The following is a 15,426-nucleotide window of genomic DNA, read 5'->3' on the forward strand; positions in this document are numbered from 1 at the left end:
GAATCGGAAGGGGCGAAGGACGTGGCAGCAGCGGACGTCTCCCCGATACACGCCGGTGCCGGTGCCCCAGCGGGGGCAGTGGCAGGTAAACCGGCAGCGGCGGTCAAGGTAGAGGCTTGGGGATTGGACACGGGGGTTTCGGGAGGAGGGGTGGTGGGAGCATCACGAGGGGTCTCCCCCGCCGCGTCCCCCGCCATAACGAGAGCGGGAAGGGGGACAAACAGCGAGGGGAGGGGAGGGAAAGGAGGCGACCACCCCTCCCCGCTAGGCCGCAGGCAGGGGAGGAGGGTGCCAGAAAGGGAAGGCTAAAGGACCGAGGGGAGCAAGCAAGGACCCAGGGGCGGGAGGGTCACAGGCCACCGACCCAGAGGGGAATTCCGGCTCCTCTAGTTGCACTAGGGGATCAGGGGGGCTAACAACATAGGGGGGGTGCAGTGAACAAGGGTAAACTCAAAAGGGGGAAGAGCACAAGCGCATGGGAGGGGGCATGGGCGCACGAGGGGAGGGGCCAATCAGGGCTGGGGGATCACAGGGCTGGGGGGGGGGAAAGTCGAGCTAGGAACAGGGCAGAGGGACCACGGGGCTAGCTGCAGGGCTGGGGCAGGACAGTCAGGGCCACAGAGGAAATGGGTGGGGCAGACAAATGCGGCAAAGGAGAGGGGGCCAGGCCAAGGGGGTGGGGGTGGGGGGTGCACCCACGGGCACTTGTGCAAAAAAGTCAATGGTGGCCGCTGCTGTTGCAGGCCCAAATGGTGGAAGTGGGCGTGGCAAGCCACGTGAGCAGCTCAGTCCCAGAGGCAGGAGATCGAGGTAGATGGAAAACAGCCAGCGGGGGTGGTGGAGGGGGCAACGATGGTGGTGGGGGCGAAGGGGGACACGGATGGACCTGGGGCAGGCTCCACGCCACACCCCCGGCGTCCCAACAGACACAGTCCAAACCCCCACCACAAGAGCACAGTCTGAAAAATACTCAGTCCTTTAGCGCCCCCTCCACGGTGGTCCGCAGAGTCTCCATGAGGTCCTCCAGCAGCAGGCAGCTCTCTCCTCCTCCTCCTCCTCCTCGGGGCTCCAGCAGCTCCCCAGCAGCAAACACAGCAGCTCCAGGCGGTGGTCTGGTGGCCAGGCAGGAGGGACCCCGCTTAGAAGATGGTGGTGGTGGAGCCCTCAGCAACAAGGGCTGGAGCTGGGGTCCCTCACTCCCCTCCTCCGGGGAGCAGGCCAGCACCCCCCCCCCCCCAGGGGCTGTAGGTGGAGCAACAGCAGCAACTGGGTGGGGTGGGGGGAATCTACTAGCCAGCCAGCAAGCAGATAGCAGAGAAAGGGGGTGGGTGGTGGTGTCCAGCCCAGCCAGGGAAGCAGCCGGAGCAGCAGCAGCAGCAGCAGCGAGGGCCCAGCAGGAACAGCAACGGCAGTAGCAGCAGCCCTCTCCCTCCTACCCTCCACAGCAGAGAAGCAGAAGGGAGGTCTTCTGGCCACTGGATTAACAGTTTTCTGTTCTCTGACTGACCAGAGCAGGGGCTGCTCCAGGCTAATGAGAACACCTGACTCTAAACCTGCAAAGAGTCAGGTGAGGCCATTAAGTTAATGTGACCACCTGACTAATTAAGGCCCTGCTGATACTATAAAAAGGGCTCACTCCAGTCAGGCAGGGGACAGCCAGGGAGTCAGAGGAGAGGAAGTGCGGCTGAAGGGCTGGGTAATGAAGACACCCCCAAACCATTGGTAAGGGAGCCCTAAGGTAAGGGTGAAGAAGGGAGAAGCAGGAGAGCTGTGGGGAAGTGGCCCAGGGAAATGTAGCAACTCTGGCAGTGAAAGGTCGGCTGCCAACAGCTGCTACCATTAGGGTCCCTGGGCCGGAACCCAGAGTAGAGGGCGGGCCCGGGTTCCCCCCAACCCACCACTACAGGAACAGCTCCTGGGAGGGGAAGTCAGGCCCCTGTCAGGACAGGAGGCTAAACTGTTCTGAAATAAGCCCCAGGGACAGAGACTGTGGGAGTTCTCTCCCCAACCTCCTTGCAGCCTATGATGAAAAGGGCTCAGTAGACTGTAACCCTGGCCTTAGAGAGAGAAGGGCTATGTGGAGGGTCACAGTGAGCCACTGAGGCTAGTGTAAACCGCCTAGAAACACAGGACCCACAGGAGCAAGGTCAGAGCTCTGCCACAGTGCCTACACCCCAAGTGCCCGGCCCCCTTCACCTGAAGGCATAAATGGTGGAGTGAGCCCAACTCTGTCTCAGTTCCATTGCCAGTACAGATTTCCTTAGGCGTAGGACTCTGCAATAGTGGGGAAGGAGGATGGGACATGAAATTTGTGTAGACAACACATCTTGAAGAACCACAGTTTGGTTACTTACCCCACAGTAACTTTCTTTCTTCGAGTGCTTGTCCACACAGCCTGGGGATTAACAAGCAGTTGTCTAGTTGTTTGGAGGTGGGTAACAGGAGTCCTGCTTAAATAATCATGGCAGGACAAACCTGCTTCTGCTCTGGAAGCCTCAAGCAAGGATTAGTGTCTTGTAAATATGCTGGTCAAACTCCACATAGCAACTCTACACACTTCAGCTGTAGGGATAGTCCCCAACCATTCAGCAAAGGCTGCTTGAGCACTAGTGGACTCAGGGCCGGTGCTACCATTAAGGCGAACTAGGCGGTGCCAAAAAGCCGTGCCCCCAATTTTATTTTATTTTATTTTTTTTACAGCAGTTCCTCCCCGAGCGCGCGGTCGCTGCTCCACTTCTCCCGCCTCCCAGGCTTGCAGCACAAATCAGCTGTTTGGCACCGCAAACCTGGGAGGGGAGGAGAATTAGAGCAGGGGCGGTGTGCTCGGGGAGGATGCGGAGCAGAGGTAAGCTGGGGTGGGGAGGTGCTGCACAGCTCCCCGGGGCAGGGGGAGCTGCCACGGGGTGGGGCGGGGTGCCTCAGGGCAGGGGGGGAGCTGCCGCAGGGCTGGGGGGGGGCGCACAAGGTGGAGGGCGCGAAACTTCCTTGCACCGGCCCTGAGTGGACTGAGCTCTAATATGGTTAGGTGTCTCTACCCTAGCTAACTCATAACATGTCCTTTTATAGCTGGAGACCCACTTAGATAACCTCTATGACACTTAACTCTACCAGCAAAGGCCACACATAGTCTTTCAGGTTAAACAGCCAAGAATCAGTCCTGAGGATCTAAGACTCGAGTCATCTTCTTGAATTTGAAATGGTGGACGAAGATGTTGAGACATCAAAGGTCCAGGGAAGGCCACCACCTCTCTTTCTTCTTTGGGATCAGAAAATGGGACTAAAGCCTCCAGTTCCTGAACTCTACAGGTACCTCCTCCACCGCTCCCAGTTGTAGTAAACTTTTGTTAGAAGGGATTGCGATAGCTGATGGATTCCTTCACCAAGTAGTTGCTGAACTAACAAGGGGGGATGCCATTTTAGATTTGGTTTTGGTGAGTAGCGAGGACATCATAGAAGAAATGGTTGTAGGGGACAACCTTGGTTCGAGCGATCATGAGCTAATTCAGTTTAAACTAAATGGAAGGATAAACAAAAATAGATCTGGGACTAGGGTTTTTGACTTCAAAAGGGCTAACTTTAACAAATTACGGAAATTAGTTAGGGAAGTGGATTGGACTGAAGAACTTGTGGATCCAAGAAATGGGAAAAAATTCATAGGCAGGAGTTGTAAACCAAGCTGGATGAGCAAGCATCTCAGAGAGGTGATTAAGAAAAAGGAGAACGCCTACAAGGAGTGGAAGATGGGAGTGATCAGCAAGGAAAGGTACCTTATTGAGGTCAGAACATGTAGGAATAAAGTGAGAAAAGCCAAAAGCCATGTAGAGTTGGACCTTGCAAAGGGAATTAAAACCAATAGTAAAAAGGTTCTATAGCCATATAAATAAAAAGAAAACAAAGAAAGAAGAAGTGGGACTGCTAAACACCGAGGATGGAGTGGAGGTTAAGGATAATCTAGGCATGGCCCAATAGCTAAACAACTACTTTGCCTCAGTCTTTAATGAGGAGCTTTGGGATAATGATAGGATGACAAATGGGGATGAGGATATGGAGGTAGATATTATCACATCCGAGGTAGAAGCCAAACTCGAACATCTTAATGAGACTAAATTGGGGGGCCCAGATAATCTTCATCCAAGAATATTGAAGGAACTGGCACACAAAACTGCAAGCCCATTAGCAAGAATTTTTAATGAATCTGTAAACTCAGGGGTTGTACCGTATGACTGGAGAATTTCTAACATAGTTCCTATTTTTAAGAAAGGAAAAAAACAAGTGATCTGGGTAACTACAGGCCTGTTAGTTTGACATCTGTAGTATGTAAGGTCTTAGAAAAAATTTTGAAGGAGAAAGTAGTTAAGGACATTGAGGTCAATGGTAATTGGGACAAAATACAACATGGTTTTACAAAAGGTAGATAGTGCCAAACCAACCTGATCTTCTTTGAGTAGGCAACAGATTTTTTTTTTAGACAAAGGAAATGCAGTGGATCTAATTTCAGTAAGGCATTTGATATGGTGCCACATGAGGAATTATTAGTTAAATTGAAAAAGATGGGGATCAATATGGAAACTGAAAGGTGGATAAGGAACTGGTTAAAGGGGACACTACAATGGGTCATACTGAAAGGTGGACTGTCAGGCTGGAGGGAGGTTACTAGTGGAGTTCCTCAGGGATCGGTTTTGGGATTAATCTTATTTAATGTTTTTATTACTGACCTTGGCACAAAAAGTGGGAATGTGCTAATAAAAAGTTTGCGGATGACACAAAGCTGGGAGGTATTGCCAATACAGAGAAGGACCAGGATATCATACAGGAAGATCTAGATGACTTTGTAAACTGGAGTAATAGTAATAGGATGAAATTTAATGGCTCCAAAATGTGTTTTTAAAGAAATATACAATTATATGAATTTTGAAAAAAATAAAATCAAAGCCTATTAAAAGAGACCAACAACTATTTTTGTCATTTTATTAAAAATTTTAAAAGGTTTAAAATCAAAATGTACATCTACTATATGGTAATCTGCTTGTACACTCACAGTTAAAGTGCTAAAAATCAAATGTTACAAAACTGATACTGGCCTACTGAAAACAAGTCGACCAAGAGCCAAGTAAGTAAAACCAGCTAACTTTAGGTACGATATCATGCTAATAACAAAGTGCAACCACTACATACAAAATCTCACAAACACTAAAGCTTTCCCCCTCATTCAGAAATAGATGACGTTACAATACATACATGAGTATCTCAACAGAAACATTTGAAGAGATGAGTGCCATTAAATGCACTGGTCATCATGAGAACCTAGAACAGTTCATTACAGTTGAAAACGTCAAAGACAACCCATCTCAGAGTCACTGTTCATCAGCAATCAACGTAACACGGTCATAAGATAGGTACATTAGCACAAAAGTGTAATCTGATTTGAATTTTAACATTCCACAGCTCAAGTTGGACCTCTGGTAGCAATGATCAATCTGCATACGATATTAATTTGTCAGCAACATTCCTCCTGTTTTAATGGTGCAGTCCTGCAAGGCATCCTCAGATGGCTCTTCCATTGAAATATATAGGTGAGTGAGTGAGCGAGTATGTGTCTCGGACCTTAAATAATTTTAGTGCTTGTAAAAGATACCAAGACTGACAGCAGTAGAGACTTCAGTCTTCTAGTCGGTCTCTAGAACAATACAATACAAGCTTTTCTCACCCTTCATCTTTGTACCTCAACTGTTAATTCGGCAGGACCAGTTCTGAAGAGGATAGTAATGCAGTCTCTATACCCATGTTATCTTCAGCCTCTCTGCTAAAAATCTGTATGGGTACCAAATTGTGGTGGAGGGTTCTGACACGGATGCCTGCCGCTTACAAACTGGACTGAGACCACAGACTGATTTCAGCAGCAGACCTTACATTACTACTAACCTGAGATGCTTCCAAACCAGTAGTCTATAGGTAAACTGTATCCTGTAATCAATCTCTGATCATCCATATTTCAAATATATGCTATATACAGCTCAGGACTAAAGCCTCTGTAGCAAAACTTACATTTAAAAAACTAAAACTAAGAAAATATCAATTTACAGCATTTGAGAGCAAGCAAGCTGCTTTACAACCAAACTTGCGGCTTTTTTTTTTGTTTTGTTTTCCAAAACATTTCCCAAACAAACCCCAGTTTGTGATTCAATAGGCAAAACACTGTCCTTGAGAAATATTGCACTCTCAGACAAACTTATACATGTGACATCATTATTCTGTCTTCATTATGCAAAACTTCATTAAAACCATAGAAGTTAGGGCGAAGCACGTTGAAGACATAGTAGCCAATGGAATAAGAACTGAAGCACATTGCCAGCGCTAGGGATGCCGTTGCCATAGGCAGTCTGGCAAATGCCTGACTTTACCAGCCTGCAGTCAGAGACACAACTCAAGTGGTTACTGAACATTTCAATGTCGCTAGCAATCACCTATTCTCTATGTAGGGTAGAGTTGGCCCTGAACAAAGGTATGCTGGCATGAGGTTTCAGGGGAAAGCATGTTGGACCAGCATGTAGGAGAAAGATCCAAGATGTTAATTCCTTGAAGACATGATGCTGTAACTAAAGCAATACAAATATAGATAGTCTTATGGCTAAGGCCTAAAACTGGGAATCAGGAGATCCTGATTTTATTTTCAGCACTGCTACAGCCTTCCTTGTAACCTTAGTATTATATTAGTTTAGTTTCGAAGCTAATAGGATGTGGGGTTGGGACTACAAGAGGCTGGTGGGGAAATCAGCAACTGGGACCAGAATGTTATATTTGAATCACTACTTAGGCTGTGCATTCTATGTACAGAATAGGTAAGTGAGAAAGTCTAAACTCTCACATTTGGAACCACAGACACCCCCCCCCCAAATTAACAGAGATTTAAAACAAAATAACCCCAAACAAACCATGGATCTAACCTCAACCATTCCAAATCCCCCTCCCACAGTTAAAGAAGTCACAATATAATGCAAAACCATTGTCAAAACCAGAACACTATTGCAAACAGAGCAATAAAGATCAACGTAAAAACTTTACTTTCAGTTACAACAGTTAAAAAGTTGAAGATAGACTCCCTTTTAAAATCCAAATTCCTACAAAATAGCATCCCTTTGCAAAAACAAAGTTGCTCAGTTTAAGCTAAACTTTAAAACAAGAACATGTTTCACCATTGTTGGCAATATGGAACTGGAATTTTGTCAACCTAAAAGCCACCCTTAAACACATCTCATACCCATCTGGTTTAAAAGATTGATATAGAATAATCAGAGACTTAACCTAATACATGACTGTGGCAGTTAGCTATACATACAGCCAATCCAACAGAAATTATAGGGTCTATTCTGCCCTCCAAGCATGTGTGCACAGTAACTTTTATCACTATTAATGGATTTACATAGAGGGGAGAGTACAGAGTAAGCTTCCAAAAATTTGTATTTGAAGTTGGTTTTGGTTCATGCCTCTCTTTTGGAGAAAAGCCTGGTCAGGCTGGGAAAAGCAATTTATAGTAAGCAGATTTTTAAAGACATGGTGACCCCAACAGCAACCTTTGATTTTAAAGACTAAAATGGCTAAATGATTTGCTGTCATGTCATTGGGGAATAATTAAAATGAATAATGGTTGCACAGCCTAAGTCTTGTTGCTCCAAAAAGCCCCGGAGGTTATGCCATCCAAGCACGTACAAAGCCTTTTCAACATGCCTCAAACAGGTCAAAAAGGGAATGAATATCAGGACAATGAAAAAAGTGTATATTTCCCAGAAGTATTCTACAATAATGACTGAGGTAGGTTCAAATGTAATCAGTATTTCTTCAAGGTGAATGATACCTGAAACTCGGGCTGGTGTACACGGGGGAGTGGGGAGGGGAGAAATCGATCTAAGTTACACAACTTCAGCTACGTGAATAACGTAGCTGAAGTCAATGTACTTAAACCTACTCACCGTGGTGTCTTCGCTGCGGTGAGTCGACTGCTGCCGCTCCCCCATCAACTCCGCTTGTAACTCTCATGGCGGTGGAGTACAGGAGTCGACAGGAGAGCGCTCAGGGATCGATTTATTGCGTCTAGACTAGACTCAATAAATCAACCCCCGCTGGATTGATCACTGAATGCCGATCTGGCAGCTAGTGTAGACATACGCTTACAATAGCTGCTTCAGATCTACTGTACCATTAAAAACATGACTTGACTTGCCTACAATGTCCACAAAGACATGGTTTACCCTAAAGGCAAAAGAAGAGCAAAATTATTCCTGTTTCCACAAAAATCCGAGAATTCTCTGTTCCGAATGATAGAGGAGAGCTGGATAGAAGAGACCCATAATATAAGCCAAATACTCTCTCCAGTGCACACCCCACCAAAGTGGGCTGGGGGCCTATGGAGGGGGAATGTGAAAACCTGCTCCACCTCCAAGACTACAGAGTGGCAGCAGTTCCTGACCGTGACCACCCCTTCACCTCCTTTCCACAGCAGTGTAATCTGGCTGGTGGATCTATGCACTCATGGCTCCACTGCTGCACTCCTTCCTCGATACTCTCCCACCCACCTCTAAACCTCCCACTCCACAACATACTCAGTATAAAGGGAGCCTTCACAGAGCACATTTCTGTGGTCTCCTGGTGGGTTCCCCACAAACTCCCTGCATCCATTTCACCCACCCCTCCAAACCCAAGCTGCAGGGGTTGGGATCAGGATTTGTTCTTATAGGTACATAAGGAGAGAGGTCGAACATTCTAGTTTAAATGGAAAATCCAGGTTCCCCCATCATGTGTTTGAGGGGTCAGGAACAGGCAATCTCAGTTTTTGTATGTTAATTTAAAAATGGGTAGCTGAATATTATCTAAGTAACTGGCTTCAAATTGAGTTTTCCACCTCTCCCCACAGAAAAATTGTAAACAAGTAGAAATTTTAAATAGTATTTGGTAAAAAGGCAAGGACAATACCAATTTTAAAAAGTCATGCCTTCCCTGCCCCACACCCCAACAACTGAGCCTGAACAATTCTGTAAGAACTGACCATCTTCACTGGAGTGTCCATTCTTCCTACGGAATGTTCATTCTTTTGTTTTATTTCCAGCATAACTGTTTAAAAATGCCTGCTGATTTCTCACAGATGCCCTTTGTACAGTAGTTAATATGCAGCCCTCCTTCTGTGCTTGATGACAAGTATCACTTTATTATCTAATCAGAGACAAAAGGGTTTCATGGAAGAACTTCAAATAGTCAAGAGTTTCCTTCTGCTTATTGGAACTCTTAACATGACCTCACCAGTGAGTCTTCAAAGGTAACAATTACTGAAATTCAAAGTATTTAGGGATTTTTTTAAATAAGAAATCCAGCTATGATGTATGATGGGAAAATAACAAGTTATCAAATAAATTATTAATAATTATCTACTGGTAGGTTCAAAATGAAGCTACCACTAGCTTTTACTTTTGTTAATTTCCAGATTGCTGATCACTGGAGCATCCTAGCACTGATGTGAGCACAATGACAGCTGGCTTTAAAAAGGCAAAGCCAAACTTCAGCTTCCTGATACAAAAAATCAGCACCAATGGGAAGCACAACAACACTGAGTATTATCGCATCACTGAGAAATGGACTCCAAGTAACACTGTCGCAGGAGGTTCTCCTTTATGTTGAAAGCAAATCAAGCACTGGTTCCATCCTCTTCAATAACCCGGTTCATGCTGGTACCATGTGTGATGTGGGTCATTGGGTTGTTGCTGAGATCCCTGATGCTGCTGTGACGTGACTGTTCATTGAGCCGATGTGAACTGCTATGCCTGGAGTGATCAGTCAGTCGTGACATGCTGCCATGAGGTAGTCTGTCTTCTATGCCTCTGTAGCTGCAAGGGGTGTACCTAATTTATAAAAACAAGGCCAATTTCATTATTACCTCAGGCGAGAGAGAGGGAGAGTGTGTGTAAGTATGTAAGTAAATAACTCTTGATTATATATAATACTATGTTTTTATGAAAAACAGGAGTATTCAGTCTACTTGGCTCTGCCACTGAACTCATGTGTGACCTTTGACAAGTTGCTTTACCTTTCTATGTTTTCCCCCCATCTATAAAATGAGGATAAGGATACTTACTATAGCACCATATACACATTGAGAATAATAATTTGGTGAGTAAATACAAGTTACCTAATGGTCACTTCAACTAAGCTACATTTTTTTTTTTTTAATTTCAGTAGAACTACGTCAATTTATTCCAGCTGAGGATCTGGCATGTTCTTCAGTTAGTTAAACTCACAGAAGTGTACAGAGCAGCCGTGCTAAAACACTACACTGAACTTGGAACAGATTTCATTTCCCATATAGTAGACACTACACACACAAGACACATTCTGTCTTAGTAGAGAAAGAGAACTATTGGCTGCATTCATATTCTGACTAATTCATACACTCACAACTACTGAAAGTAGTCACGGTACATTTCCTCTTTCTAACCCAGATGTTAAAGTTCCTTAAGGACCAAATGGAGAGGATATATTCACTGTTTGGGAAGGTGAAAATTAGCTGAGGTTCAGAATCCAACCTCATGGTGACCAAAACATAGTCAAATGAAAAAGTGCAGGTAGTGACCAGGATTCCCCCTGATTATAGAGGCTCAACTCAATTTACATTAGAATTTTAAACTATGCATGGAACTCACCTGCTATCACGGGACCTATGCAGGCTGCCATGGTAGCTGCTTACTTTGCTGTGAACACTGCCTGCTTTGCTCCTCTGGTCATCCATCATAGCCAGATGAGTAGATGAGGCATGAGTGGAAGTCCCCTGAGTGGAAGTGCCCCTTGACTTTCGGATAATTGGGGTATTAGGATCCCTCAGAAGTGACTGAGCAAAATCGGGCTCCTGCAGCACCTGGCGGCTCTCATTTACAGCTCTAGTCAAAACATGGAATTGGAATAATTAATGTTAAAATAAAAAATACAGCAAAGCGATCACAACAGCTCTTCCAAACTGGCCTATGCTATCAATAAACATATAGCTTTAATATGCACATCATGGTCAAAATGTTACAACTTGGTACCTACAAGAGCAGTGAGGCAGAACAATCAGGGCACTTATTTAGTTGCCTACATATGGATTGAGTTGCCTAATTTTAAGCACCCCAATTTGAACATTTTGGCCAATGCTTTAGAGAATCACCCTGTAGCCTGTAATTGCTCTTCTAGTGTAGGCATGTGGAGTATACAGTAGCATAATTGCAATGCAAATAAAAGATTTGCCATTACCTCACACGACTCCAGCAGCTTCATGAATCCTATGGATCATGCAAGAACTAGACGCAGTGTAATTTTCTTTTAAACCTGGAATTCCCTTATGGCATTACCTCTGGAGAGTTCAGAGATATTGCCCAGATTCCTGCAGAAGTAGTCATCTACATAAACAGGAAAAGTCACTACCTTCCCCCAAATGGTATTTCAAAATCTGAATTATAAATGTCCGTAAACGCAGCATATTTTGTGAATTACAAAATATACAGAATCTGTCTTTGCCTTAGCTCAATGATTGTGCTTCCCACCCTGGTTTTTTGGAGTCCCTCCATGGGGGATTGGTGGACGGGTGCACTTTTAGTATCCTCTAGGTATGCTCTGGAAGAGTTGCCAGTGAGTTTTCCGTCCATTTGATCTCTTTTCAGTTATTTTGTAGAATGGAAAAAAAACTTTAAAGCTCTTGTTTTTGTGTCCCTTCTCCTAGGGTTTCCTCCTCACCTAATGGCTCCTCCTTTTCATTCTCCCACTCATCAAAATGCTACACCATCTACTTGGCATGGGGCTGTCCATTGACAGCTCTGTGAAGAAAAACCAGCTCTGCCTCTCACTGATGATTTAACTGCCACAGCAACAAAAGAGAGCAGCTTGAGCCAGAAGGCTGGTGTGTGCTGTCCTGCAACAGTAAGGGCCACCACAGGAACATGGCAACAAGCCTGGAAGCTTCAAGGAGCCACCCACTACTTTAACTGACGGAGAATGTTTAGGATAGAGCATCTGGTGTCATGCAGCTTTCTCTGCCCCATTGCTCGGATCCTCCGCCCTATCTCCTACTCCACCCAGACTAGTCTGTCACCTCCAGGGATGTCCAGGCTAGAAAACATTGCCTTAGTTTCTACACAGCCTTAGTTGAAAGGGTGTATTTGGGTAGATAAAACATGTATTAATTGTACTAAGTTGCTATGAATCTTATACAAGTGACCACATTTATTAGGTTACCTTTTGCCTTAAAATCTGCCCCAACTATATTGAGTGCAATTTTCCTCCATTTTTAGTAGAAGACCACTTTAGTGTTAAGCAGTGGATTTGTCAGTCCATTGAGAGGTCACTTAAGACAGATTTCACTGTAATTAATTTTATTAAACTGCAGTTTGGTAGGGGCTTCAATGCACAGTAGAAAGATTAAGAAATGTACACAACTGCTGCAGAATCATGGTGGAAAAAATGCTTGCTTCCTTTCAATAGAAAGGATCAGTTGTCTAGCTGAGGAGATGGTGTTTATAGAGAAGGAAGCTATACTACTGCACACTTCAGAAAGTGACAAAAAATGTACAGTATCGTGGCATATCCCATTTGCTCTAAGAACAAGGAAGCAGAATAGCTTGATAATAGATGAAGAATGTTAATTTGATTCTGTTATCAAGAAAACCATCTGGTGCAAATACATGACATTTCTAGGCAAGTTGCCTCTGCTCCCATCCCTCTCTCCAAGAAGGAACTGGTTAGGACAGGATTAACTCAAAGTGTTTTCTCTCCTGTAATCCTGAGAGAGGGTTTATTTGCCAATATTACACTGGTAAATCTTTCACATAACAGCACTCACTCTTTTTTCCTGCGTCCATGAAAAAAGCTGGCCCATTCAAAGCAGGTCTTTTTACTTCCAACCCAAAAGACAGAAGGGATCCCAACTACTAGAGCCATAAGATACTTCATCAGAAAGAGAATCAGGTCTGGGCGGCTCATCTGAGAGATCTAGAGAGGAAAACAGAAAAGAACATGTTGCAAACCATTATAGTTTGCTACTCCAGCTATTAACTAATTTAAAATAACTGTCTCAGCCTTGAGCCAAAGTAAACATCATCAGGGTTCCTTTGTTTCACAGTTCTATAGAACTTCACAGAATAATGTGCAGGCTGGTGCAGTGTAAAACCAAAAGATTCAAATACTGGGAGGTCTTGTATTTCTGGTGTGGTGTTTGCTGAACAATTTTGAAATATTATTGGTTTAAAAATGAGCCTTTGTAATTTGTGAATTGAGATAAATTAAATAAACCCATGTGCTCCGACTTCTGTTGGAAAGTCAATAATACAGACACCTTCACATCATGGAACATATTCAACAACCCCTTGTCCCTTATTCCAGTGAGGATCAGATTCTTGTTTTCCATTCCCTAGAGGCTTGGTTTGTCAGCAAGGTGGTACTACACGATTATTATTCCCCATTGGATGATTCATGAAGAAACAATCACAGCTTATACTAAGTCCTTATTACCAAACAATGTGGGCATTTGTTTGACAAAATTTATGATCAGTACATTTGGGGAACTTCTTGAGTTGTAGCCGCAAAACATGAACCATAAAAAACAAACAAGATTTCAAGCTGAAGTTCAAAAGAACTAATTTTCCCTGAACCACTCCACCACTTTGTTGCAAGGAGAACTAATTCACTGTGCATTCCCTGCTTTGCACTGCTATAGTATCCCAGGACTAGTCACATGACATTTTCACTAAAACCGCCACAATTGAAAAAATACCCTCAGTCTCAGAGGTCCACGATCGGGAAGCCATTTCTATCTCAGGGTCTCCAACTTCTGGTCGACCTTCATGGAAAGCTTCCACTGGCAGTATACGATCTGCCATTAAATGATGTAGGAAATAATCTGAGGAGCAGAATACCACGACCAGAGATGTACTTCACGCAATAGGGTCTTAAACACAAAACACTCACTTCCTGTTTACTAGCAATATAAATATTTATTTAGAGTAAAATCAGAAAGCAGTGTGATGATCTGAATCCAATACCATGCATACAATGCCCTAAATTAACATTGGGCAAACAAAACGATAAAGCTGTCTTTTCACAGGATGAAAATTCAACTGGAGTGTTATCAAGCAGGGTTCAGTAGCTATTGTATCAAGATAACTTTATAAAAGCAACAGAATGGCTGATCAGCTGCTGTCTAAATTACATCTCATTTTCTGCTGTGGATATCAGTAGATATACATACCAGTGAAGATACAATAGTAATTATTATAACACTTTGCATCTCTAGAGGATCTTCCCCGCCAAGGATCTCAAAGCCCTTTACAAACAGTAGCATTTACTTGTGACGTTGGCAAGTATAATTATCTCCATTTTACAGATGAGAAAAACGGAGGCACAGAGAGGTTAAGTGACTTTCCCAAAGTCACACAGCACATCCGTGGCAAAAAAAGAATACAAACCAAAATGTAACTACTATACGGCATTCCTTCATCATGGACATAGATTTTTTAAAAATGATTAAACCAAACACGAGCATTATCATGAGACTATTCTTCTTTGAGTTCCTGTTTGAATCAAGTGAGCTCAATTTGCCCATTGTCATTAGTTTGCTCAGCATCTTTTAATCTAGTTGCTACCACTTTCTGCCAGAGAGCAACTATTGATATTGATGGCCTTTGACAACACTATAGACTTCTCCATATTTTTGCCCATTTAACCATACAAAACTGATCTGAAAGCTTCCTAGGTGGTATTGTACACAACCCTATTATGGTGGTGTTCTCCCCCCCCCATTTTGAGTGGACCATTCTGTTTAAATCAAACAAGTATCCTGAGTTAAGCTTTCAAAAAAAATAGCCTCATTACTACACAAGAACTACATTTTATACAATTTGAATAGCTTTGAAATGTGTAAATGGGGCACTAACTTGGTGGGAAGCATCATTTCCTAATGTAGATAAAAGATTTGGACAGGCTTTTATATACACAAGAGTCTATTCCCTGCATACTGGACCAAATTCTCTATTGGTGTAACTATAAATGACTTCTTGGATTTACACCATCACAGAATTTAGTTCATTGTATTAATAATATGAAATTATGCCTCTGCTACCAAAGCCTCCCGTGATCTACTGATCATTATAATACCTGATACACAGAATATGCTCTGAAAAGTGCCATGCTTAATTCAGTGCTTGAATCATACCACACCATCATTTTAACTTCAATCAGGAGTTGAAGTTAACTTCAACTTCAAGGAGTTTTATGTTGGTCCTATTGCTACCTACTAGACATCTCTGTGTGTGAAGAAGCCTAATCCATTTCCCCAAAAATATCATTATCTGAAAATCTTATGATAAAAACGGTCAAAAGAATAAAACTAAAAAACCACACCAATTATAAACTGTACCC

At 43.7% G+C, this 15,426-nt stretch overlaps 1 protein-coding gene and 1 long non-coding RNA gene across 3 annotated transcripts in view; one reads left to right on the forward strand and one right to left on the reverse strand.

The window, feature by feature from the left end:
• The first annotated feature begins 1,663 nt into the window (after window positions 1-1,663).
• On the forward strand, window positions 1,664-9,600 carry LOC120394276. Of its 2 annotated transcripts, XR_005592232.1 has the most exons (5): window positions 1,664-1,722; window positions 3,067-3,306; window positions 5,446-5,573; window positions 5,743-5,952; window positions 9,473-9,600. It is a non-coding gene; the product is annotated as an uncharacterized LOC120394276 (long non-coding RNA). The 2 variants fall into 2 exon arrangements; XR_005592231.1 differs by lacking the exon at window positions 9,473-9,600 and having other exon boundaries at window positions 5,743-6,640.
• LOC120394275 (frizzled-3-like) overlaps window positions 9,488-15,426 on the reverse strand; it is an 88,043-nt gene continuing 82,104 nt past the window's right edge. The window contains 3 exon segments of the mRNA XM_039518521.1: window positions 9,488-9,887; window positions 10,686-10,919; window positions 12,854-13,002. Of these exon segments, the coding sequence (XP_039374455.1) occupies window positions 9,674-9,887; window positions 10,686-10,919; window positions 12,854-13,002 (597 nt within the window). The 3' untranslated portion in view covers window positions 9,488-9,673.

This window comes from Mauremys reevesii, unplaced genomic scaffold, assembly GCF_016161935.1.
Source record: "Mauremys reevesii isolate NIE-2019 unplaced genomic scaffold, ASM1616193v1 Contig46, whole genome shotgun sequence".
Classification (NCBI taxonomy): domain Eukaryota; kingdom Metazoa; phylum Chordata; order Testudines; family Geoemydidae; genus Mauremys; species Mauremys reevesii.